Genomic DNA, 24,824 nt, shown 5'->3' on the forward strand with positions numbered 1-24,824 from the left:
CTCTCTAAAAAAAAAAAAAGGAATGAGCTGGAGCGTCAGTTTCTGGAGCTGCTGCAGTTCAACATCAACGTGCCGTCCAGCGTCTACGCCAAGTATTACTTTGACCTGCGCTCCATGGCTGAGGCCAACAATCTCAGCTTCCCCCTGGAACCCCTCAGCAGGGAGAAGGCCCAGAAACTAGAGGTGAGTAGCACACAAGCACAAAAAACAACAACTGGAAACAGATTTATATATATATATATATATATATATATATATATATATATAAAATAAATCTTACAATCTGAACCCAATTTCTTGTAGCCTGAGGCTGTGGTATAAAGGAACTGAGGCTCAGTTCAACACATGCACACAAATCACAGACTGTAGAGCAGGATGTAGCGCTGTGTTGCTGTGTAATTAGAACTGAGCTATTTGGTAATGTTATTCGTTCAGCTGTGCTTTTCCTGCTATGACAAGTCAAAATGTCAGCTGTGAAAAAGAGTCTATTCATTGGCCTATATACTTGTCCTATTGGTGTAAGATGCTAAAGAAGCACCACAGTGCCTGTTTTAAAGGCCCTGCACAGTAGCTCTCAGCAGCTCCGGCTGGTTGGACGTTAGTCAGGTGGAAGCTAGGTGGATATATGTAATGTCACAAAACTCAATGAGCCAATGGAAACGACAACAGGCTAAGGTGTCCCACACTGACGAGACAGCCCAGTTTGGACACGCCCACACAGTCCCGAGAAGAGTTCTGATCTTTTCACCGGATACACCAAAGCATGCTCCATCTCATTTCTTCTGTGTTTTTGTTTGTTTGTTGTCTTTCAGGCCATCTCGCGGTTGTGTGACGACATATACAAGGACTCGAGGAAACAAACGAAGAAGCGGTCAGTGAGTGCGGACAACCTGACGGTGGTGCGGTGGTGTCCAGCCATCATTTCCTAACACTGACTGCCCGCAGCACGGAGACAGACCTGTCGGACATACTGTACTGTGTTTCTGCCTGGTAAGCAGGCAAACCAGGCGGGCAGCAGTCCTGTGGATCAGTACACACATACACACACACACACACACAAAACCTAGCACTTTTACAAGTGTGATTGCACCCTCTCTGGTTGTTGTACATAAAAGAAGTTCCACTGGCTGCCTGCACTGAACCAAACAGAGCTGAGCTGAACCAAACTGAAGTGCGTGAGTGAAAGTTGTTGGAATGAAGACCTCGACTGCAGAAGAAGAGGCCGAACAGAAACACAGCTGGCAATACATATATATATATATATATATACTGTAGATGACAGACTGTGTGAAGTTGGGACAAGCTTAATGTGGAAAAACCAGGCGACAACAGCGTTCCATAATTCCCTCTTCCACTCGCTCGTGCGGTTGATTGAGGGAGGCCGTGTACATTCCTTTTCCTTTTAATCTTCCGGTTCAGTCACTTTCTGAGCTGAAGCATGAGAGGATTTTTTTTGACGGGCACATTGGGAAATTTGGTTGGTGTTCATCTCTTCTTTTTGCATCCCCATCCGGCGCGAACCCTCTTGCGAGCAGATCCAAGCGTACACAAGGGAAAGACATGTACATTCCTCCGTTACCTTCAGTGTACACTTGATGCATTCGACCGGACTGCATATCATCGTATTCATCGTAGCCGTTTTCATTGAAGCTCTCATTCGGAGGGCTGACATTGAAAAAGCGAGTCAGTCTTTCGCTCTGACAGGACCAGGAAAACTCAACTCACAGCGAGGCCATCCAGCCAACGTTCCCGACACAGCCATTCACTTAAAGCAATATTCATGCATTGCTCGGTTGTTGTGATTAAATAGGATGAAGCGTGCATACTCGGGAGGAGACTGAGCGGAGGACAGCGGTCCACGACTCTCAGTCAGACATGAGACGTACTGTAGAACTGGTGTTGTACTTAATTCACTGCCATCGTCCTGACCTGTGGTGCCTGTAATAAGCTAGTTTAACACCTCTCCCCCTTTCTACTGGAGGAATAGAACAAATAACTGAAATATTTCTTTTTTTTTTCTTTAACATTTTGTATGGTTCTTCCAGCGTACAAAGAAACAGCACAAAGTGGAATATCGACATTTAGGAGCCACTAAACGCATGATTATTTGTCAGGGTTGTTCTGGAGAGGAACCCAAGTGATAGAAAAAAAGCATTAAGTGACACATTCCAACACACTGCTTACAAAAAAAGATGGATTGTATACGTTTTGCTAAGTTTTCTCTGTACAGTGTAAATACAGAATCTGTAGACTGAGATCGTACTGTAAAACCAGAGAAAGAATGATGATAGAATACTTCTATTGGATGAGTTCATACTGTACACGAGGGGGATGCTGAATATGTTGGATGTTCCTACGACAAATCAAGTAAAGATTAAGTATTGCGATTTAAACGGGAGACACCACTTAAGTTTTCTTGTTACGATGTTTATTTTCACACAGCAGAAAATGCCAAGTTTTTTGTATGTGCTACATGCTGTATATGGTAACTTAATTATACGAAACAATTCAGGCTTATTTTATTATTTGTTATCCTTTTTTAAAGATTTTTTTCTTACCCCACTCTGTAGAGGCATTACCAGATCCATGTGTTCTTATGGAGCCCCGTAAAAGAAACATGTCAAAAACACAGTATAACTCAATGCATCAATGAATATGATAACATCATTTAAATGGAGTGTAAAAAAAGAGCTATAAAGTTTATAGTTTTCCTTCAACCTCCATCAGTTTTTAATTTATTTTTCTTCTTCTTTATCTTTCTCTACTGTAGCTCATCATGTTTTGGTCTTGTCACACATTAAATCATTTCTCTACTCCCTGTGTTCCCGGAGCAACATTTCCTTTTCCTCGTGTCATTTTCAATTTTACAGTTTTACAGACGTCTCTTTTAGAATGGGGGTCTTTGGGGGAAATGCTTTTTGGGCTGCAGGGGATTTTTTTGTGTCAGTACTGCAAGTTGCAACTTCAGTTGCCCAACTGATCTCACACACACACACACACACACCAATCACATGCCCTAGACATACATGGACATGGACATTATTTTCTGCAATATAGCGCAGTAAATGGAAAATAAGGAGTAGATAAATGATTACATGTGTGCCAAGACCAAACATTTGGAAAGTTGGTGAAAGATAATAAATAAAGTTTGGGTTTATTTTATTAACTTATTGAAGGTTACAGCAAATTCATTTTTTATTTAACTAACAATATTATTTATTTATGCATTCAGTTATAACATTGACTTTTCTGATAACCTTTTCTGAACGTTTATCTGGAACTTTCTTTTTTCTCCATGAAGACATCGCCTCCTGATTTGCTCTTGTCTTAACATTTCTTAAGTCCAGGGATCCAGAAGGTAAACCCATAAAATCAACCAGTTGAATTATTGACGCCTGAATGGGTTCATAAAAGTGTGAATTAACGCTTTTATTACATAAACTTTACAGTACTGGTTGTTTGCCTTAAGATCAACTGGACACACATTTTGCTTCACTAAATCCTTGAATAGATCATTCATTTAAAAATATCATCACGTGACATTTCCAGGCTTGTAACGCATTTTATCTTTGTAACAAAAGATCGGGCGTCAGCGTCTACCCTCCCTTCAAGCCTCGAGCTTATTCCGTGCATTTCATTGGCAACTTTCACATCAAGCTACCAGAGAATCAGTCAGTGAGATGTCCAGGCCCTGAGCAGCGGGGGCGTGAGCAGAGACAGAACCGTACCAAAGTGGTGAAGAAATGAAGAGGACGGTCCTGTTGGACGTGTTGCTCCGACCCAGCTCACACTTTGCACATGAAGTATAGAAAACAAAAACAAAGGTGTTTAGACGGAGACGGAGAACTGTTGTTTTGCATGGTGCTTTGAGATGAGGGGAAAATAAAAGTGCAAAACTGTCTTTGGGAAAGTACCGTTGCTGGAGTGGCTGTTGTGAGTTCCAAATGTTAGAGGTATTCAAAGATTGTATATCCTATTTATTGTGCGTGTGTGTGTCTGTGTGTGTGTGTGTGTGTGTGTGTGTGCGTGTGTGCGTGTGCGTGTGTGCGTGCATACGGCCCGGACAGGTGTTCTCTAGACCCACACAAGTAAGTAAGTGTTGATGCCATGTGGTCCACTTAGGTGAGTCCTTTCCTCCAACATCACGGACCATGGGCCTGTGGCGTCCTGTTGGCTGGCTACTAGGTGTGTGTGTGTGTGTCATGGCCTTGTGCACTGAACTCTACCTCTGCATAGAGTTTTCTCTTCATTTCTCTTCCTCTCGTTGACGACAATTTGTTGTCTTTTCACACATTCATGACGGTTTCCCTTGCTAACATCAGTCTGCTGTAGCTGTGACCTTTTTTTTTGTTTTGTTTTTTTCATTGACATTGATATTTTCAACATGTGCTGTATTCTGTTGTCACGCTTGTTATTGTCAGTGTGTCATTTTCTTTTCGGCGAGTCAGCCATTCCGTTTCTTTTGCCAAACTCCGATCTCTCTCTGTTCTGTCCTTTTCTCTTTACGTTTTCCACTATGATTTAATGAAAGAAACTGCTCCCAATTCCTCTCCTCTGAAGCAATGTTTAGAAAAACCTGTGCAAGAATTAAACTTTAAAACCTTGCAATAAACCCAGCGTGTGTCTCTTGTTTGATCTGAAGGACCAATGCACAAGCAACCCCGAGATCTCAAACCATCGCTCACGCTGCTTCCCATTTGCTTTCCACGCTGCCATCAGAATGTTTTGATATGTACTGTATTGTACAACTGATGTGACTCAGCAGGGTTTCTCCTGTCAGACAGAACCATACAAATGGCTTAGAGCAAGCGATAATCAGAGATTACACTGCCACATTGTCACTGAGGGACACATTTAATCCTCCGTGTGAGCCTCGATTTGCATTTCAATCGCTGCTCTGGTAATTGCCATACAAGTCAATTCAATGCGATGAAGAGCAACTGTGAACTTCAGTGAGAGAACCACATCATACACACGTACACCTTACACTCTTATTTCTTTCAAACTGTATTCTCTTTGCAACGTTGTCCAGAAAACACACATTAAGAGCCTTGGTAGGCAGACTGATATACCTCAATATACTAAATAATGTAGGTTATGTTTTGTTGAAAATATTTTGTAGTGAACCACTTTGATTTCAGCACGCTGTCGCCAATTCACACATCCAACAGACACGGAGCAACATTAGCCTTCTTTTGAAGATGCGTTTCTGGCCAAATGTAAGTCCAATATTCACTCTCCCGCTTGCTCTGTTTTGGTCTCCACCAAAACGTGCTCCACAATGATCACCAGCTAATTGCTAACTTTGTGTGTCTCCTGTTTGGTGCTGGGCGGGTAGTTAACCCTAAAAACATCGTCCTGCATGCAGCTATTGGAAACGAGGTTAATGAGAGCGGGGAGACTCAACCAAAATGGTAAAGTTGCTGGCCAGAAAACCAAAACAGTTAGCTTAAAGACGCTAAAGTGCTCCCTCGAGCTGATGGGAACCGCAAGGTCGAGTGTCTGCTCATCCTTCCGAACGACTCCTATACGACACATAGTCATTTGACCCATATTCATTTACAAATATTGTTTAGTGCAGCCTTAAGCTGACAAAACCACATTTGATCCCTTAAAGGAGCAGTGTGTAGGATTTAGTGGCATCTAGTGGTGAGGTTTCAGATTGCATGCAGGTACATACCCCTTTGCTCACCCCTCCCTTTCCAAGCGGGTCGGAGAACTACGGTGGCCCTCAGGTAACTTAAAAAACGTGAAAGCTCTCTCTAGATGCCAGTGTTTGGTTTGTCCGTTCTGGGCTACTGTAGAAACATGGCGGTGCAACCTGGCGGACTCTGCGAAGAAGACCCGCGCCCTATGTAGATAAATGAAGGGCTCATTCTAAGCTAACTAAAACACAACGATTCTCTGGTTCAGGTGATAATACGACAATGAAAAATAGAAATTAATATTATATTCCATTTTTGCCAGTAAATACTACGCACTGTTCCTTTAAGACATTACAGTGTTCAATGGGATCTGAAGGAAAGAGAATAATATCCATCACACATCTTATTTCTGTTTAAAGTCTCAAAGGGTTTTCTGTGTTCCTTTGTTGATGAAGTAGATCATGAACAGTGAATGAGACAGAACCCCCGATAGAGAGAAAAGAAAAATGTCATTAACTGTTTCTCAATCTGCATCATAATGTTAAATCAAATCAGCCTCATCGTGTACTGTGCTGCAGTTGGTTGGCTTATGAAAGCCTTCTGAAATTCTGTTGGGATGTTTATCGGGATGTACATTGCTAATTGAGGAAATGGGGAACAGCTGCGGGATAAGGTGGCTGATCAGGTAATGACTGAGGCTGGAAATTGCCCAAGTAGCAGCAGCTGGATAGGTGGGGAATGGCAGGGTCTGAAATGAGAGGGATAGTTAGTATGCACGGAAGGTGGAGTAATTGTTGAAATTCTAATATTGCCAATATGGCCTCAAACACAGCCATGAATGGCATTCACACTCTAGTACAGACACGGTACCCCATGAGCTCAACGGCAGGTATTCCTCTCTGTAAATAAACTACGGCTTTATGGAAACTATTATTACATTTCCTCTGACTTTCATGCAGCTTGCATTTGTGACAAGAGTCGAAGCAGACGAGACACAAAATAAGTACGAGTTCTTGCTGCCTTGCTTTTTGTTACAGTGAGTACAGATCAGTCCATTATTTATTTTTTATAATATAATGAAAGACATTGGGTCTGCAACATCATAAACATAACATCTTTACAAAAATGGCATCAACTAGTGGAGAACCAATAATATGAGCAAAAATATCTATCAAAGATCAAATCTACTAAAACAATATGTATTTAGTTAATTGTATAAAAGCAGGGGATATATTTGGAGAACACTTAACATGAAGGTGATAATTACTTATATATATAAAATATAAAATGTTTTTTTGTGTGTTGGTTCAGGTCATCTGCTCAATCAGTGAGATTGAAATCAGGTGTGCCTGATTATCCCATAAGCAGTAACTGGGCAGGTAAACCTGTTCGATTGATGACACCTGATTAGAGTTGGTTATGCTTATGCGTGAGCTTGAGTGTGCCAATAGACAACTTCAAATGTTGACCTTACTTTGACTACGTAACTTGAACTCGTCATTTATTTATTGGGTATTTTTTATAAAGGTTGCACTTGTTCAGCTCACCCCGCTCTCACGTGAACCGATGGTACGTTCCAGTTTAAATGAGTCTGGGGAGGTCAGCCTTCAGTCACCCCTCTGTAGTGGGAGTGAGGCTGGCAGTTTGCTGTGGCTGACATGTTGGGGTTTTGCTTTGCTTTTTCTGGACTTTCCAATGTTTATTTTTAACCGATAGACCATCTATACTTTAGCTATAATAAAACTCTGCCCTCACTTACTCTTCGCCCCTTTCAAACTTTCTCAGTGCCACACATCTACTGCCCTTTATATGCAATGTCAGCGCTACAGCGCCCGTGTACATTAATTGCAGATGCGAGTGATTTTTCTTCATGCCCTATTAAGCCAAAAGTTCGATTTCACACACTACTTTTTAACACAATCTATTATATATTCCAAATCTTGGCTTTGCTATCAATTCAAAATGAGCTGTGTGGGATTCACACTGAGAGTCAGTGTGTGGGTGCTAATGACCATTGATCTGTAGTGATTATGTCTTGAGCCCTGTGTCCCACCAGAGAACTTGTCCATGAGCGAGGGTGGATGCAGCATGTGTGAAAGGAACTGATGTCCTCTGTAAAATCATTTAATGAGATCTGCACCACGATGAGCATTTGTTGAAGCTTATATTAAAGGTAGAATTAATCTCATTTTATAAAAGAAAAGTGTAAATCTGGTTCCTTGATCATATCTGAACTCCTGTTGTACTTCAGATTGATAATTAGAGTTTAATTGCATACCCATATTAAATGGCTATACAGTGGGTGCTTATCACATCGTACACTGGCATGAGCTGTGGGAAAATACAGTTTACATCTTACTAACATTTCTTGAGAGCTAATCCAATCTACGGTTCTGCATATCTACATGCTATCTTGACTCATCACTGGAAAATGCAGCAGTAACTGCTTGTATGTTTATGGAGCAGCCAGTTTGAACATGTTTGCTATTGTGCTTGAGAACTTAATACAGCAATTCCGAGTGAGTAAGCCCGGAGGCTTGTTTCTCTCCTGTAAGGACGACCGGCGGCACCAAAATATCTCTGCAATGCCAGGACGGCGACGTGCCTTTGGAAGTGTGTTAAGAATAGACCCACAATGGGGCTCGCTCCCGTCTTCTGTTGTCTGAGGACAGACCGTTGTCTGCAGGGAACAGAGGAAGAGGTGAGACAGAGTATTTACATGGGTCTTTCTGAGACTTGGGTGACTCAAATGGATCACGCTGGATTTTCCCTCCCGGAACCTGGCACATAATCCCTCTAGGAGAGAGAGAGAGAGTCAGACTGCTGAGGGAACTTTATGTCTGTCAACCTGGAGGTTATTGTGCTACTGGAAGCTAATGTGCCCCTTTGTAAGGAGGGGAGGGGAGAAGTGGCTGGACAGGGAGTGAGGTGCAGGGGTTTACTTTGGGGCCTGAAACTGGAAGGTTTTGGAGGGCCTTGAGCACTGCAAGCATGACGGGATCAAGTGCCTCTGAAGTCATCTTTATCTCTGTCAACCACAACATCACTTTGATGGGTGAGTTGGCCTCACTGACACTGTAACTGGTTTCTGTGTTATGTTTGTGCAGTGAGATATGTTGGCTCTTCGAGAGATCTATAAACCTCGAGGTGAAATCTCAAGCAGGTCGATTTGTCAAATCAGCACATTTTTGATACCAACGTGCTTATTTTTCAGGGAAGGTGTGGCTCGTTGTGATGATCTTCCTCCGTATCCTGATCCTCCTCTTGGCAGGTTATCCTCTCTACCAGGACGAGCAGGAGCGATTCGTGTGTAACACCATTCAGCCCGGCTGTGCCAACGTGTGCTACGATCTATTTTCTCCCATCTCTCTCTTCCGCTTCTGGCTGGTGCAGCTCGTCACCTTGTGTCTCCCCTACTTCATCTTCATCATCTACGTGGTCCACAAGGTCTCGAATGGCCTCACCGTGGACCTGAACCCCACAGGTCACACCAAAGCCCTGTCGTTGCTCAAGATCCACCAGGAGCCGTTCAGCAAGACATCGGTAAACAAGATGGCTGAGCGAGGGTGGGCCCGGTGCTTCACGGGAGCCTACATCCTCCATCTGTTGTTCAGAACATTGCTGGAGGCCGGGTTTGGGGCAGCTCACTACTATCTGTTTGGTTTCTACATCCCCAAGAGGTTCCTGTGCCAGCACACACCGTGCACCACCCAGGTGGACTGCTACATCTCCAGGCCCACCGAGAAGACCGTGATGCTCAACTTCATGCTCGGCGTGGCAACTTTGTCCCTTTTCCTAAACGTGCTGGATTTCATCTGCGCCATCAAGCGCTCGGTGAGGCAGAAGAGCAAGAGCAAGATGATGGTGGTGGAGAAGATATATGAGGAAGAGCAGTGTTTCCTTTCAGGCAGGGGAGCCTCGAGAGGAATGGACCCAAACGCTTCACCGGCTAAGCAGGAACAAGAAGCAGAGGCTGGTCACACGGGGAGTTTCCGGAAAAGGCGAGGCAGCAAGGGCTCTTGTGGAGGTCTTGCTTTAGGTCAGGAACCACCCTGCCTTGGGCGCTCCTCTCTTCCACGCTCTCCAGGACACCCAAGCTGCAACACCAATGGAAACAACGGCTACTCTGTTTCCCAAGAGGAAGCTCTGGAAAGGAATGGCAGCGAGGTGGCTCTCTACCCCCCAGAGCCAATGGAGACACCCAGATCAATCCGTGTCAGCAAACGCGGTCGACTCAAACCGCCACCTCCACCCAGGCGGGACCTTGGGTCTTCCCCCAGGGAGCCAGCAGGGCCCTTTGGAGACGTTTCCACAAAAATTTGTACCAGAAGGGTGGGTCAGTATACGCTGGTTGAGCTGGGTAGCGGCGCAGAGCCACAGGCCAATGATGAAGAGAAAAAATCTGAGTGGGTGTGAGGGTTGGATTGCTTTATTTCCAGGTTATTTTGGAGCACAAGGATGGGACAAATGGGTGCGTAAGCAATGTGATAAACAGAGAGATAACCCCAGGCTTACACAGTGGCAACAACTGATGGAGCCGACATCCTGCCAAGCTCTCTACCTCCATTTTAAAATGCACACTGCACTGCCACTTGACGGGAATCCACAACGACAATACATTCACAAGACACTTTAGACCCACGAGGCACAGTCGCATTTGATGTGATTTCAACACGCCATCAGATCACGTTGCCTTTTGAGAGGCACGAGCTGAGTGTTGAAAGTGACAAGAATTGAAGTCCTGAAAAGGAACTCTCTGAACAAAACGAGTCAAGAATGACAGCACACTCTGGCCTTCAGCGTCCTGTAACAAACCTCAACCTTGAGAAGATCTAAAAGAGAGCAGCCCACCTGTTTCTTCCCTCGTTGGCTTTTACCCCCACCTCCCCGGACACACTGTCCATAAACAACGACAGGCCTTGACCTGTCCCACATATATATAACCCCACCCCTCACTCTGTATGATACCACCATCTCTTTTGTGTTTGGGTCACTGGGGTCAAAGGCCATGGTTAGCCTTCAGGTCCTGTTCTTGGATGTTTGGGTGACCTTTTGGAATAAGTAGGTCAGGCTCAAATGAAAAGACAAATAATCTGGCTGAGGTGGTGTTATCGGACTCATGGAATGGAATAGGATTCCTCCGTCAGAAGCGAAGGACACCATGAAGGACCTGAAAGCCGACATAGGCTCACAAAGCAATTATGCTCCCCCATAGGGGCTCTGTATTTATGGAGATGGCTTGTCACTCTATTTCAGGGCCTCGCGGGGCTTAGGAGGAATACAAGCCTTAACATACACCGTCACTAGAAATAGAGCACAGCGGAGCTCCGCAAAAGAGCAGCGTTGCCCGATATGTCCTCCCTGCTTGCGCTGGCTTTGGTTTCACCTTGATCAAAGCTCAGATTAATGTGGGTCAGACACTCCCACTGTGACACTTGTCAATCACAGACAGTATACTGTGTACAGTTGGGTTGCTGTAGCGTTGAATTGACATTTTCCTTTGCTGAAATGTTTTTAGCAACCTGTCGGTCTATTTTCTTGAAATCTCTGGACTACCGAACACAGATGAGTGCGAGGAGACTCCCACAGTAAATCTTCACAGTTGCACCTGCCGCTCTATAGCTGAGGGGCCGGTCTCTGTGTAAATGGATAGCTCTTGATCTTCCTCCTCTTGTGGTCTCTTTGTAGGTGACAACAAAAGCTCCCTAGCCTCAAGTCTCACCTATCTACTGAGGGCTGCACCCTGACTGTCATACGGGTGACCACGGGGGGGCACAGCAGGTCTAATGGTGCCGCACCTCCTCCTACATGGACTCAGTTACACTTGTGAAGTCTGGGTAGAATGTGTAACTTTTGGGTTATTGTTCATGTAAGAAGCTAAAACTAAGTGACTTCCTAAACGATATGTTGCATTAACTGATGTTTTTGTTGTGGTATCCGATGTACAAAAATGTAATAATCTATATGTTTTATGCTAAACCTATTATTTCCTTTTATATTGCGATTTATTTGAGATTGAAGACCATCAGTGCCTAATTCTTAATGAAAGTCATATTCCCAAAACAATTTATAGTTATCTTCCAATACAATATCAATTGAATTCATATACAGTTTGATACGCTGTTTTATGTAACGTTTGTTTCTTTATAAATTAAAAAATTCTGTGATAGTTTGATCTCTTATGTTTCTATGTCTCATTGACTTTTGTCTATGACAGTGAAGATTGTGTTGCTTTTCAAAGCACTTGATTGTAACTGCTCTTGTTTGATCCAGTATGCTGCAGTTACATCACCAATACCGTAGCTTGAAATCATGCTGCCCTCCAGTGACGCAAAATGTGAAATGCTGCAATATATTAAATCCAACACCTCCAACACAGATTTTCATATGTGAATATGACACTTTCCTTCAATAAATCAGGTAGAGACACCTTTTTAAACATTTTCTTTTTTTAATTTGACTCTGCAAAAAAGGCTGAAGCCACCATGGCATTATCTATTGCTGAACACTGTTCCATGCTGGCATGTGATCACATTGGGAAAGCATGTAAAGCTGCTTTCTCAGACTCCACCGCTGCTACTCACTTCAAAATGCACACAGGACAAAGTGCACGGAAATGATTAATGATGATTAATGATTAATTCTAGCACCATACTTTCTAATAAAGTTGGTCGCAGATGTGGGTGACCAGCGTTTCAACCTCCTCCTCGATGAGTCCACAGATGTAAGTGTTTCTAAGTACCTGAGGGTTGTGATAAGGTACTTTTTAATAACACCAAACACACAATTGTCTCAACATTTCTGGGGCTTGTTGAGTTGGAGGGAGGAGATGTCAGATCTATAGCCCGAGCTGTTGTGGCTTTCCTGGAGAAGGGACTCCTGGGGATAGGGCCTGACAATGCCTCTGTTATGACGGGGATTAACAATGGGGTCCATAAAGTGCTGAAGGAGGAGTATGGCCTCAAAGAGCTGGTTCTTATTCGCTGTGTGTGTCACTCTCTATACAGCTTGCTGTAAGTCATGCTTCCAATGACACCATCCCCCGTAGTGTGGAGTACTTGGTACGGGAGACTTATAACTGGTTTTCAATGTCTCCAAAGCGCAGGGAGACCTACAAGGCCATATATGAGACCATCAACTGTGGGGAGAAACCCTAACAAATAACCAAGGTGTGTGCCACACGTTAGCTCTCCATTCAAACAGCGGTTTCACACATTTTGGACCAGTGGGAGGCACTTAAACTGCATTTCGCAGTCAAAGTATTACAGGCATTTTGGGAAAGACATAAAGTACCAAAGACAAGCTTTGGCTGGATAGGAGAAGCAACAGCAAGAAGCCTAGGAGTCTCTGATATAGAGCTTTGCCCTACTGTCGTTAGGCCAATAACTCCTGTGTGGATGCTTAAAGAACCAGAGGTGGACATGGAGTTGCTGCAAATTAAGGTAAGACATAAAAATACTGATTTAGTGAGTGAGTTCTATGAGTACACAGATAATATATACCCAGAGCATGTGCATGTTTTTACCGATGGATCAAAATATCCAGCTGCAGACAGTACAGGATCTGCTGTTGCAGTTCCTAGTCACAAATTTGAAATATTTAAACGCACTTCGAATTTTTTAGCTGTGTATACAGTTGAATTGTATGCAATTTTTTTTGGCCCTAGAGTGGGTTGAACAACACAGACCAGGCAAAGTCCTTATTTGCAGTGACTTCATGTCTGCACTCGTTAGTCTGAAGTCCGGTATGTCCAATACTCGACAAGATCTGTTACTAAAAATAATGTCAAATCAAGTCTAGAGCAAAAGAACGAGGCACTGAAGTTGTATTTATATGGATACCGGCCCATGTAGGTATCAGAGGAAATGAAAAAGTGGACAAACTAGCCAAACAAGCACTAAAGGAAAACAAAGTAGACGTATGTATCAATTTATCCAAAGCAGAGGGAAAGCGCATCATCAGGAAAAATATCAACAAAGTATGGCAACAACATTGGGATCAGGAGACGAGGGGGAGACACCTACTGTACATTCAATTCAGAGTAAAGTGAGCAGTGTAAGATACAGGAGAGAAGAGGTCACAATATTAAGATTAAGAATAGGGCCCAACAATCTACGCAGTACACTACACATGATAGGAAAGCATCCAACCGGTCTCTGTGAGCACTGCCAGGCACCAGAAACTGTACAACATGTTATCACCTCCTGTATTAGACACAGCTCAGAAGGGAGGGGCATGCTGGGAGAAATGCAATTTTTTTTTAAATGTCTCAGGTCCCTGTATGTGTCTCGGAGATGGTCTGGTTCGTATAGAGCTCTTCCTCATCGTGGTGACTCTGCTGAGGAGGTTCAAGTTTGTCTGGCCGGAGGATGCAGGACAGCCAGACTACACCCCTGTCTACAGGGTCACCCTAAACCCTACCGCATGAAGGTCCAACTCAGGGACACGCAGTAGTGCTCAGTAATGATACAACAAATACAATGAAAATTATATTTTCTTAAATTCAATAAGTTCTATCTGATGCTGTCCAGTCAGAGCTGTGAGAGAAGAGACTACGTCTGGTTAATGGCTCCCTCAAGTGGACAGAACTGGGTGTTTCATATAATAAAGTTTCTGCAGTACAGAACAGGCTGCTTTATGGGGAAAACATTAGTTAAGTTAGTGATAGTGGGCCACTTTGTTTCATCAGACTGATTGGAGGGATGCATGCAACATGGAGTAGTACACTGTAAATGGAATTTACATTTTCAACAAATTCTGATATCTTGGCTGAACATTATATTCAGTTTGACAGAACTGAACTTGGCCTGTGTACCAGGTGTGGTGTGACACTCATTTTCCAGCATAATAACGATACAAGATTTGTCCTCTTGCCTCATATTACATGTGACTTTCAGCATACTTTCCAAAATCTTTGTGAATAATTTCAAATTGCATGGAACTACTGTTTTCAATAAATCATATTTGAAATGCTAAAGGTTTGGTCATATTGTGTGTTAATCTCCCTTCATGTAACATACGGCACACTGCTACAGAGTACGTTTGTGGTCAGTAGCATCGCCCCTGTATTACTATAAACAGCAGCATCGCTCTCGCTCATCCTCCGATTGTTCTGCTGCTATTTATTTATTATCAGAACCGACATGTCACACCCCCCCCCCCCCCCAATGTGACCGAGCCCAGAGTGAATCTGGCAAAACACTCGGCGCTTCAGATGAAAGACGTTTTCCTTTTGTGTACATGTCAGTGAAGGACTGAGGGAACACAGTGTTCTGCCGCTGTGTGTATGGAGGTGGTGGTGGGGGGGGCCTTGGATTGGAAGAGGCAGCAGGGGGGCACTGTAAGGACTACTAAACCACAGGGGCATTGTTGCTGTGCCAACAGGGAGCCGGCAACTTCTGCTGATATCTCTGTGAGGCTCAGTCATGGTGCTAAAGTGAAGCATTTATTGGTTAAAAACTGCATCACTGGCCCATTTTGTTTTTTAAACATTTTTTTAAACCTAATCTGCAAGAGCGTCGATGACGTCCGAGTCCCCTATAGACACTAACCACAGAGCCTGAACCCCTCTATTTTCCAACATCTGCCGTCTCAAGTGGCCAGTGTGCCTGAGCTGGAGGTCAGGAGCTCCAACACGAATGGAAATGGGTCACAGAAACCCGAGGTCACTGTTATGCTCCATGCATGGAAGAATGCACTCACGGAAACTTTTTAGTGCTATTGTTCATCTTCCACTGATGTAATCTGGAAAATAAAGAGGACTGATAGTAACTGGCATATTTATAAATCCTAATCACATGAGGGGGCTTTACATTTTGATGTACATGCTGTTAATGTCCACAGCTACACGAATCTGTAAAGGAAACACATTTAACTTTTTTGGGGCACATTTTATTCTTAATACCCTTTTGAAGTCACGTTTAGAAACACCAAATATGGTCTGATATGATTATCTGTCGCAATCTTTAATACAAAAGCGACTAATGCAGGTGACAAGATGTTCACATCTGCAGTGTCTCCTCTCGTGCATTAAGAGTTAAAAATAAACAACCTTCACCCAGATGTATCATAATGATCAACAGTATTATCAGGCATGGCCTGCCTATCATCCTCCCTACTCCCCTCTGTGTTTGCCTCCCATCAAACACTACCATTAATATTTAATGTTGGGCCGTGTCAGAACGTTCCTCCCGACGCCACAAATGAGGCTTTAACATTTATATAAGGGGGAAGGAGACAATTCAATCGGCTGCTTGGCAGATGGTCTTCTGGATTCATGCTCGGGTCGGAGGGATTTATTTATTACCAGAGTTGTTTAGGATGGAGCCACCATCGATGTGGCACCGATGTGGCCCGGTGAAAACAATTGTTTGTTCCGGGGCCATGAACAAGCCCTGACGAGATCAGATCAGGCATGTCCATAAAATACTACCTATATAGTTAAACTGAACCATAAAGTCATGACCTGGACTATTACCCGTTAAAACCCAGCCATTCTGAGAAGGCCGACCCTGTCTGTGTGAAAGTTACCCTAATGGCACTCTCATACTTTCTCCTGTACACTGCAGCGAATTGGGTCGGTGACCCTTGTGGAGGAAACGGGCCGTTACCGGTTAATTACAATGTGTGTGCATGTAACGGTCGAGCCAGGACACACCGCTTTAAGTAGCTGGACAGTTGGTTTGTGGAGCCAGGGTTATGTGTTTAGCGGTGACTGTCTGTTTTAAAATGTCTAATAAATGGTGTTAACAGCGGTCCTAAACTTTAACTTCGGTCATAAAGATCTCATTAAAAGAGGGCAACTTGAGAAGCTTTGTATAAAGAAGCTAATAGTACAACCTCACAGGTCTGCCTCCTGCCGTGGTCCTGCCTGACACCCACTGCTACTCTCATTAGTAGTCACATTGCTATATTGTTATTACTAGTAGTTGTAATTGTTCCATTATTATTCTGCTTACTACTCATTATATGAATCATTTCTGCATTGAATGTGTTGTAACTCTGTTATGTTATTCATTCTGTACACATGACATCTATCACACTTCTGTCCATCCTGAAGAGGGATCCCTCTTCTGTTGCTCTCTAAGGTTTTCCTCCTTTTTCTCTCCCTGTTAAAGGTTTTTTGGGGGAGTTCTTCCTGTACCGATGTGAGGGTCCCGGGACAGAGGATGTTGTATGTTTACAGATTGTAGAGCCCTCTGAGGCAAATGTGTGATTTTGGGCTACACTAAATAAATTGAATTGTAACTTTCAGTCAAGTTTAAGTGGGATTGTTCAGGTCTGGCTTCAGCAGACTATACGGTTATGTCCACACAAAAAGCCCTGAATCAAGCCAGTAGCTTAGATAATATATTTCCCTCACTGTTATGACATCAATGCCATTTTGGACATAAATGCATGATTTTAAGTGCTACTCATCTATGGAGGCGCTATAATTAATTATTCTTATGTAACTCAAATACAAGATGAATTGATTCTGTTTTGAATGGTTTCGTCTATGAAAGTCAAAAATAGTGAAAAGAAAATATCCATCCCAACTCCAGTCGACACTTTCAAATGTCTGGTTTTTAAAAACTCCCAAAATATCCCACTTCCTTTAATATGATGATAAATAAAAGAAGCCAGTGCTCATATCTGAGACACTGACACAAGGGAATGTTTTATTGTGTGTCTTTTTTTCCATTATTTCTGTTTGACAAATGGCTGAAATGATAAATCTATTAAAATAGTCACTGATTATTTGATCGATCATTTCTCTAAAAGTTATAGAAGTTTACACATTTAGAACAGCTTTTATGTTGCCATCTCTGTTTTTCTTGCTCACTGTCCTTCCCACTTATCACACCAACATGTGTGTGGATCACACTAACATGAGAACATTTCATTGTTTTCTTTCTGAATCCATCAAGTCATGAACTTTTCCTTGTTGTGTGTGTGTGAGTACATGAGTATAGGAACATCAAAGTTATCAGCACACACTTACTTCTGTGTTAGTTTGGGAGCCGAGACCTCGTCTAAACACTCAGAATCAAGAGCTAAACGAGGAGGCGTGTGCAGGTGTGCAGTTCTGCTTCTACCACTTGGTGGGGCTGCACATCAGTGTCGCTGCACACGCTCACTGAGGTTTTTGAGGTAAACACCAGAAAAAACACACAAGCTGCAGCAGTGAAGGCTACCGTGACTTTTTCATGGAACTATAACCGCAAATGATACAGAGACTGAACCTGCCTGCTAGATCTTTACCAAACAGACAGCAGTGCAATATTTACATTTCTTTTTTTTTTTTTAATGAAGATTTAAACTCCCAAACTTGATCTATACAAACTTTACACAAACACTCAGAACTATTGATGAGCCACACGGAAGCGAAATGCTCAAGAAGCCGCTCTTTTTTGATCTTAAGAAAAGTTTTGTTACGACTTCCATCTTTACTGGTGTCTTTTGCTGACAGCGCTGATGCAAGATTTATATGGCTGATTTACACTCCCAACAGATGCATGTCTGAAAAATAATCTTTTCTTTTGGAGGTGCACGTCTACAGTCTGAGTGTAAAGGAATAAAGCAGTAACAAAGCAGTCACTACAAAGCCCACTGTCACCATTGACCTGCAAATCAAAAGCATTTCTTCGCTGGGTTACAGTGTATCATCTTATGCCAGCGCATTGGGTTAATTGGGACCGAACCAGATACATTTGTAGCGACAAAAAAAAAGCCTCGATTAGGGGGCCCTAAGATGTGAGATCATGTGAACAGACCACCTGTGGGGCTTTCATTGCTATTTCAATATCATTCATGTCAAGGCCCCTGCACTCGCTGACACAGCTTGAGCCGAGGGAGAAGATGTTTCAATTCAGGCCCTGCGAAAAAAAGAGAAGAAGAAGAAGAAAAAAACTAAACACAAGATGCAGGGGCTCTGGCAGGTTTCAGCTCTGACAAACCCAGAAAAGCGAAGGGGGTTCCAAAATGCTCTTTGAATTGTAGGGACGTCCATCAAAGCATCCAAATGGGGACGTTTAGGGGGAACCTTGGCACATCAGACAGACACTCCTAATACACACCACCTTTATTCTCGTCTGTTAAAAAAGAAAGATCAAAGTTTCTGCAGATGAAAAGGGTCCCTTCCCTGCATTTATACCCCCATTCACCCACTCCCTCTTTTGCTAAATTAAGAAAAAAGCGGGCTTCGGCAGGCATGTGAAGAGGCCTTCAACAATTATGGAGATGCTCCAACTCAACCCCTGCCTCTAATTACCGGTCTCTGATGGTTATAAAAAGGGCTTCCTTTTTAGCCGAGGGGGCTCTCAGAAAGCCGCCGTCGTCAACACGGTGACCACACCACAAAACAATCTGCCTTGACAACCTCCTTGGCACATTGGGGGGAAAGAAACACTGCAAATGTTCACAGGAAGTTGAGATTTATCAAAAAAATGTTTTATTGTCAAAATAAAGCTCATATTTGCTTTTCTCACAAAAAGAGACATCTACACTTTGTACAAATTTACAATAGCTTATAAAGTTTTCTTTTATACACAAATGTACATGGTTTTTCTTTCTTCTTACAGAACTTTTATATAAATACATTTTAAAAAAATTACAAAATGAACGACCCGTAAAAAAACAACACTTGGGCACTATTAAGGCTTAATTTAAACCATCTTTGATGTGATTGGATGATACAATGTTAACTGGCACTGTGTAGGTAAAAAATGGCATTGAGGACCCAGATGCTCTTTGTGTGAAGCTACTTAGGAGCGAACCTGTCTCTCTATATGGCGAGTTGTGCCAAAGGTTTGTGTGCACCTCTAATCCATACAAACAGGGAGGAATCGAACCTGTGTGAATGCCAGGGACATTGTTTCAGCCAGCTCTCCCCACAGAGGTGTGTGGATGTTTTGGGGAATGAGAGAGAGGGAAGGGTGGGGGGTCACCTCAGCAGCAGTTCATTACTATGCAAATTGCTTAAGACAGGGAGTGATGGGTTATCTCCCAAACAATTAGCAGTCCTCATAAGCTGACCCCCCCCCCCCCCCATCCGTCATTCAAACCTGGGATAATGGCATCTGCTTGGGGCAAGACACGGAGCTGGCCGTGCCAGACCTCCACGTCAGCCCGGTGCTCACGTCGCTGTACATGGAGCCGCTGGTGCCCTTGCTGCCCCAGCAGCACCGGGTACAAAAAGTCCTCCACGAGTCCAAAGTTTTCCCGGACCAGATCCACACCCCGGACGTGATGCCCACCAGAAGGCACATAAAGTACTTCAACATGAAAACGGCGTAGTCCGGGCTGCTGCGGTCCCGCTCCAGCAAGCAGTTGGAGCAGTTGTGCGTGATCTCCCAGCTCTGCCGGTTGTGCTGCTCGTAAAAGTAGCACGCGACTATGATGGTGGCCGGCACCGTGTAGAGCACCGTGAAGATCCCGATCCGAATCATCAACTTCTCCAGCTTGTCCGTCTTGGTGCCGCCTTGCTTAATGACGCTGCGGATCCGGAACAGGGACACGAACCCGGCCAGGAGGAACATGGTGCCGATGAATAAATAAATCACCAGAGGGGCCAGCACGAAGCCCCGCAGGTTGTCCAGGTTCTGGTTCCCCACGTAGCAGATGCCGGCCACCGAGTCCCCGTCCACGGAGCTCAGCGCCAGCACCGCGATGGACTTCATGCTGGGGATGAGCCAGGCGGCCAGGTGGAAGTACTGGGAGTAGCTGGCGATCGCCTCGTTGCCCCACTTCATCCCGGCCGCGAGGAACCAGGTCAGAGACAGGATGACCCACCAGATGGAGCTGGCCATGCCGAAGAAGTAGATGAGGAGGAAGACCACGGTGCAGAGCGCCGGGCCGGTGGTCTCGTAGTGGATGTGCTCCAGATCGAACTCCCGGTTGCACGCCACTTTCTCGTGCCCTGCGATCAGTCGGACGATGTAGCCGACGGACACGAACATGTAACAGGCCGAGAGGAAGATGATGGGTCGCTCCGGATACTTGAACCGCTCCATGTCGATGAGGAAAGTGGCGACGGTGGCGAAAGTTGACACGAAGCACAACACGGACCAGAGTCCTATCCAAAAGGCGGTGAACGCTCTCTCGTCGTGCGTAAAGTACGGGTTGTGGCACGGCATGGCACAGTTGGTGATCTGTCCCGTTTTGACGCGGTTGTAGAGCGGGTGACGGTCCGTGTTTACCGGCACCATGGGCTCCAAACACTTGCACCCCGGCTCACACGGGGAGGCGGGCAGCTTGTATTTCCCAGGCGCGCCGGGTCGGCTCGGCTTATTTTTAGGGGGGCTGTAACCCTTGGAGGGGTTGTTGGTGGGTTTGGAGAGGACGGGGGACACGGTGGTGGAGTCGGTTCTGTTGTAGTCCATGCACAGAGTGTCGGGGTTGCCTTGCATCGGCAGCAGGTCGCACTTCATCCTGTCTGGCCAGGGGAAGCCGTACTGCCTCATGAGGGGCGCGCAGCCGGCCCGGGCTCTCTCACACACGCTCCGGCACGGCGGCAGAGGTTTCTTATAGTCCTCCAGGCAGATCGGGGTGTACATGCTGCACAGGAAAAACTTCAGGTCCGGCGAACACTGGATCTCCACCAGAGGCCAGAACTGGTGCACCTCCAGTCCAGCCTCGTCCTGCGTGTCGTGGTTGAACTGGTTGGGCATGTAGGTGTAGTTGTAGCCGATCCCCTTACACAGGGGCACGGCTATCTCCTGGCAGGTGATCTCCTTGGCCGTGGTGCAGCTGGATCGGGGCAGGAGAGCGAGCGAGAGGAGCAGGTAAACCCCAAACAGGTCCATCCCTCCGGCGCGTCGTGTCCCCCCCCCTTCTTCTGCTCTGGTACCGATAAATCCTCTCCGCCGTCTGCTTTCGCCTCCGGTCCGGTTAGACGTTGCGCAGCGAGCCCATCTCGCTTCTCTCGGGATCCTGCACGGAGTTGCAAGCAATGTGCAAGCCGTGTTTACTTTCAGCTGAGGAGGAGGAGGAGGAAGAGGAGGAGGAGGAGAGAATACAGCCTTCAGGGCGGCGAGCAGTCAAGATGGCTGAGAGGAGAATCCACCTTCTTCTGGAAACTGCTTTCAGTATCCTCAGACAGTCTGATATTAAAAAAACAACCCACGTGCTGCTGCTGTCCGATCGCTGCAAACGGGAAAAGGTGGGCCTCGTTTCTTTCTCTAAAAAAACCACAGCGACTACATCCAGTCGGCTTGTCCCACCTCAGCCCTGGTTCCCATACAAATCAACGGCTGGGGGACGAAGCGGTGCCGATATATACCAGAGGCATCACAAGCCACACCCTCAGAGCCGCTCCTCCAATCACAGAGCGGCGGGAGGGGAGGGAGGGCGGTGCTTTCCAGCAGTCCATCAAGCGTTTCACCCTAAAAAGATGTATTTGCTACATTCTCATCACACTGTAGTTTTAGCAGCGTGTCTTGTCTGTGACAGTGGGCTGCAGGACGCTGCATGTGCGGAAAAGTATTGCGCATCATGTCACCCCCCCAGAGACCAAAATACATTTTTTTTTCGTTCATAACACATTTTCATAAAAGTGCAGATTATAGGCAGCGTGTTTATGATAACATGTCAAGCCCAGAGCCATGGCTCCTTTAAAACTATCATATAATATGCAACTATAATAAACCCTGTAATGAATCCCCCCCCCCCCCACAAAACCTATTTCAAATAGCAAAAGTATCATTTTTAACATCATAATCATAATAATATAAAGTAATTATAGAGACATATGAAGTACAGACCAGACACGCTGTTAAAAGTAAAAACTACTATTTCCTTAATGTTGCTCAACGACTGAACTCTGTGTTCACCGTTTTGTAACTTCCTTTAAGTCCTCAGTGTGACAACACTGGCAGAGAGAGGATGCGTCTAGCTGCAGATGATAGTGAGTGTGTGTGTGTGTGTGTGTGTGTGTGTGTGTGAGAGAGAGAGAGAGAGAGAGAGAGAGGGAACGGTTTGGTAAATTGGCTAATTTGCGCATGATAAGACTACCCAGGGAGCTGTCTGTCCTTGTGAAAGGCCTGTTTTATTTTTTAAATGAGGTGCTAATGTTTCGTTTAACGCTCGCACGGAGCTCCGCGGGAGGCGTAATTGAGCGAGGCAAAGCTCGAGCAGCACAGCGCACCGAGACGGCGGCAGAGCGCTCATATCAGTGGTAACGCGCTCACACTGTCTGGGGATCTCGGCTGTTATTTGACATCTCATTGTAGTTTGTTTTTGTTAATGTCTGATATTGATCTTTAAAGTCTGTATAGAAATGTGCTGCAAAGTGTGCTTGTGTTATTCTAAAGGCATCTCTATCTCCCGGTAGATACATTTTTTTTTACTCAAGTGCAATTGTGAGGTACTTTATTTACATTTGTCACATTTTTGGTACTCCATACTTTTACTCTACTATATTTTAGAGGGAGATATTGTACTTTTTTTCCTCTCCACTGCATTTATCCAGCAGCTACTTTATGATGATGTTTCACACACACAAAATGATGCTTTGCTACACATTAAAGTGCCTAAAATGTCAGGTGGTCGGCCTTAAATTCACCCCAACCTGCTACAAAATTAAACTCCATGGCAAACATTCTTTCTTACATGTGAATGAATAGTAGTGTGCTTGGTATTGATACTTATTTTTATTTATCTAATGTCCCTCCTCACACAAATACTAAAATGCTTTCATACATGTGCAGCTCTTATAACTACTGGACTTTGCTTGAAATATTGCACATATAATAATAATAATACTGCTCCTTATTTGACCCCAGAGGGTGAACTTAGAATAAGTTACACCTAATTATCTTTCTGTGAGACAAAATAAGTTATTTTTTTCATTCCTAAAACACTCAATAAACTCGTAAAAGATGTCCAACTGATATTTTCTTGCAGTGAGAACTATTTTCATCATCGCAGGCTGTCCAAGGACGCAAACCCATGCAGCTCCTGCTAAAATGAGGCACGAGAAAGCCAACCATGTGATCGTCACATCTGTCCGAAACTCGATATTCACTCCGCCAACAAGAGGGATGTGTTTTTTTTGAATGGGCATTTTGTCCTCTGCCGTGCACGCACATACATGCGCACACTCTCACTCACGCACACACACCCACACACACACACACACACACACACACACACACACACACACACACACACACAGAGTTTAGGTGCTAGGAGGCCGATGTGTGGTCTTACAGTGCAGGGCATCTTCCTGTTTCCCATCCAATCAAAATGCAATGTTGTGTGCTGGTGTTTAAGTTGACTTGTACTGCATTTGGAGCGGAGCCAGGTTTTTATCACGTGAAACAGCCTCGACCCACGGAGCGAATGAAATAACCAGGAGAACCCAGATTGATTAAGTGAGTCGCCGGTATGAGATAACAAGGAAGGAGCTCTGTTAATGGCTGTTTGCTTTTGATTACGGGACAAGGGTTCGGCTACAGCCGGGGCCTTGGAGTTGGAGTGAGTGCATGTTTGTGCACAGGGTGGACGGTGTGATATTTTCCTCAAAAACATATCCCTGGCGTTTGGGATGAGTGAGAAAAAGGACACGTAATGAGAAGGGAGTGAGGGCAAGGCAGTGGTCAAAGTGTGAGAGCGATGGAGGGAGGGTGAGGGGAGGGTCCGTTCTACAGTACAGTGATAGCGGTTTATGACTAGGAAATCCACTCACCTCCTGTTTGCAACGCAGAGCTGCACACTGTGAAAAAATATCCCCCCAGACCAAAGCCTGAAGGAAACACTCTGTGACCAATGAATAAAACCCGGAATCACGTCGGGATCCGAAGTCAATGTGTTCAATTTAAAGCCCAATTCTGTCTGTCGACAATCAAGTGCTCCAGACTGAAAAGGCCCATCAAGTGTGACTGCTTGCCAGATCCTGGACTTACCACCGAGATGGCGAGAGGAAGATATGCTAATGCAACTTTATCTTGTGAAGGAAAAGCTTCGAGGAGATTTAGCCAATCTGCTGGACACAATTCCAAGAGCCTCGGTGGCATTTAGCGGGCTCGCGCTAACCCGGGGGCCGCTTGTTAAGACTTCATTAGCTGTGTTTGCTCAGGCCTCTTCTCTCCAAAGAGGTGGAGGAGGGCTCCCCAGGCTCCCAGACTCAGCCCCACTATAGACACTCCATATGGGACTTGTTTGCTCACGGCTGGCCTGGTAATCACTTTCAGGTGGAGC

General features: G+C 44.8%; 3 protein-coding genes across 6 annotated transcripts in view; 2 read left to right on the forward strand and 1 right to left on the reverse strand.

Moving 5' to 3' along the window:
- Positions 1-4,612, forward strand: part of ccny (cyclin Y) — a 31,972-nt gene extending 27,360 nt beyond the window's left edge. For all 4 annotated transcript variants that reach the window (XM_031872346.1, XM_031872348.1, XM_031872347.1 and 1 more), the window contains 2 exons: positions 21-183; positions 813-4,612. In XM_031872346.1, the coding sequence (XP_031728206.1) occupies positions 21-183; positions 813-929 (280 nt within the window). In that variant the 3' untranslated portion in view covers positions 930-4,612. The remainder of the gene's footprint in view (positions 1-20; positions 184-812) is intronic.
- A 3,971-nt stretch (positions 4,613-8,583) lies between these two features.
- gjd4 (gap junction protein delta 4) lies at positions 8,584-10,607 on the forward strand. The gene is made up of 2 exons (XM_031872396.1): positions 8,584-8,700; positions 8,860-10,607. The coding sequence occupies exons 1-2, from the start codon at positions 8,637-8,639 to the stop codon at positions 10,059-10,061; spliced, it is 1,266 nt and encodes a 421-aa protein (XP_031728256.1). The 5' UTR covers positions 8,584-8,636; the 3' UTR covers positions 10,062-10,607.
- Positions 10,608-16,838: 6,231 nt separating this feature from the next.
- On the reverse strand, positions 16,839-22,274 carry fzd8a (frizzled class receptor 8a). Its single transcript, XM_031872428.1, has one exon. It carries the CDS (start codon positions 21,428-21,430, stop codon positions 19,685-19,687), a length of 1,746 nt encoding a protein of 581 aa, XP_031728288.1. The 5' UTR covers positions 21,431-22,274; the 3' UTR covers positions 16,839-19,684.
- Between the last annotated feature and the right edge of the window lie 2,550 nt (positions 22,275-24,824).

Source organism: Anarrhichthys ocellatus, unplaced genomic scaffold, assembly GCF_004355925.1.
Source record: "Anarrhichthys ocellatus isolate YVR2014 unplaced genomic scaffold, GSC_Weel_1.0 scaffold63, whole genome shotgun sequence".
Taxonomy (NCBI): domain Eukaryota; kingdom Metazoa; phylum Chordata; class Actinopteri; order Perciformes; family Anarhichadidae; genus Anarrhichthys; species Anarrhichthys ocellatus.

Bases quoted from the DNA above. Each gene is read 5' to 3' on its own strand.
- fzd8a (XM_031872428.1), bottom strand. From the start codon at position 21,430: ATGGACCTGTTTGGGGTTTACCTGCTCCTCTCGCTCGCTCTCCTGCCC.
- gjd4 (XM_031872396.1), top strand. From the start codon at position 8,637: ATGACGGGATCAAGTGCCTCTGAAGTCATCTTTATCTCTGTCAACCAC. The intron at 8,701-8,859 runs GTGAGTTGGCCT...CTTATTTTTCAG, and splicing joins CCACAACATCACTTTGATGG to GGAAGGTGTGGCTCGTTGTG.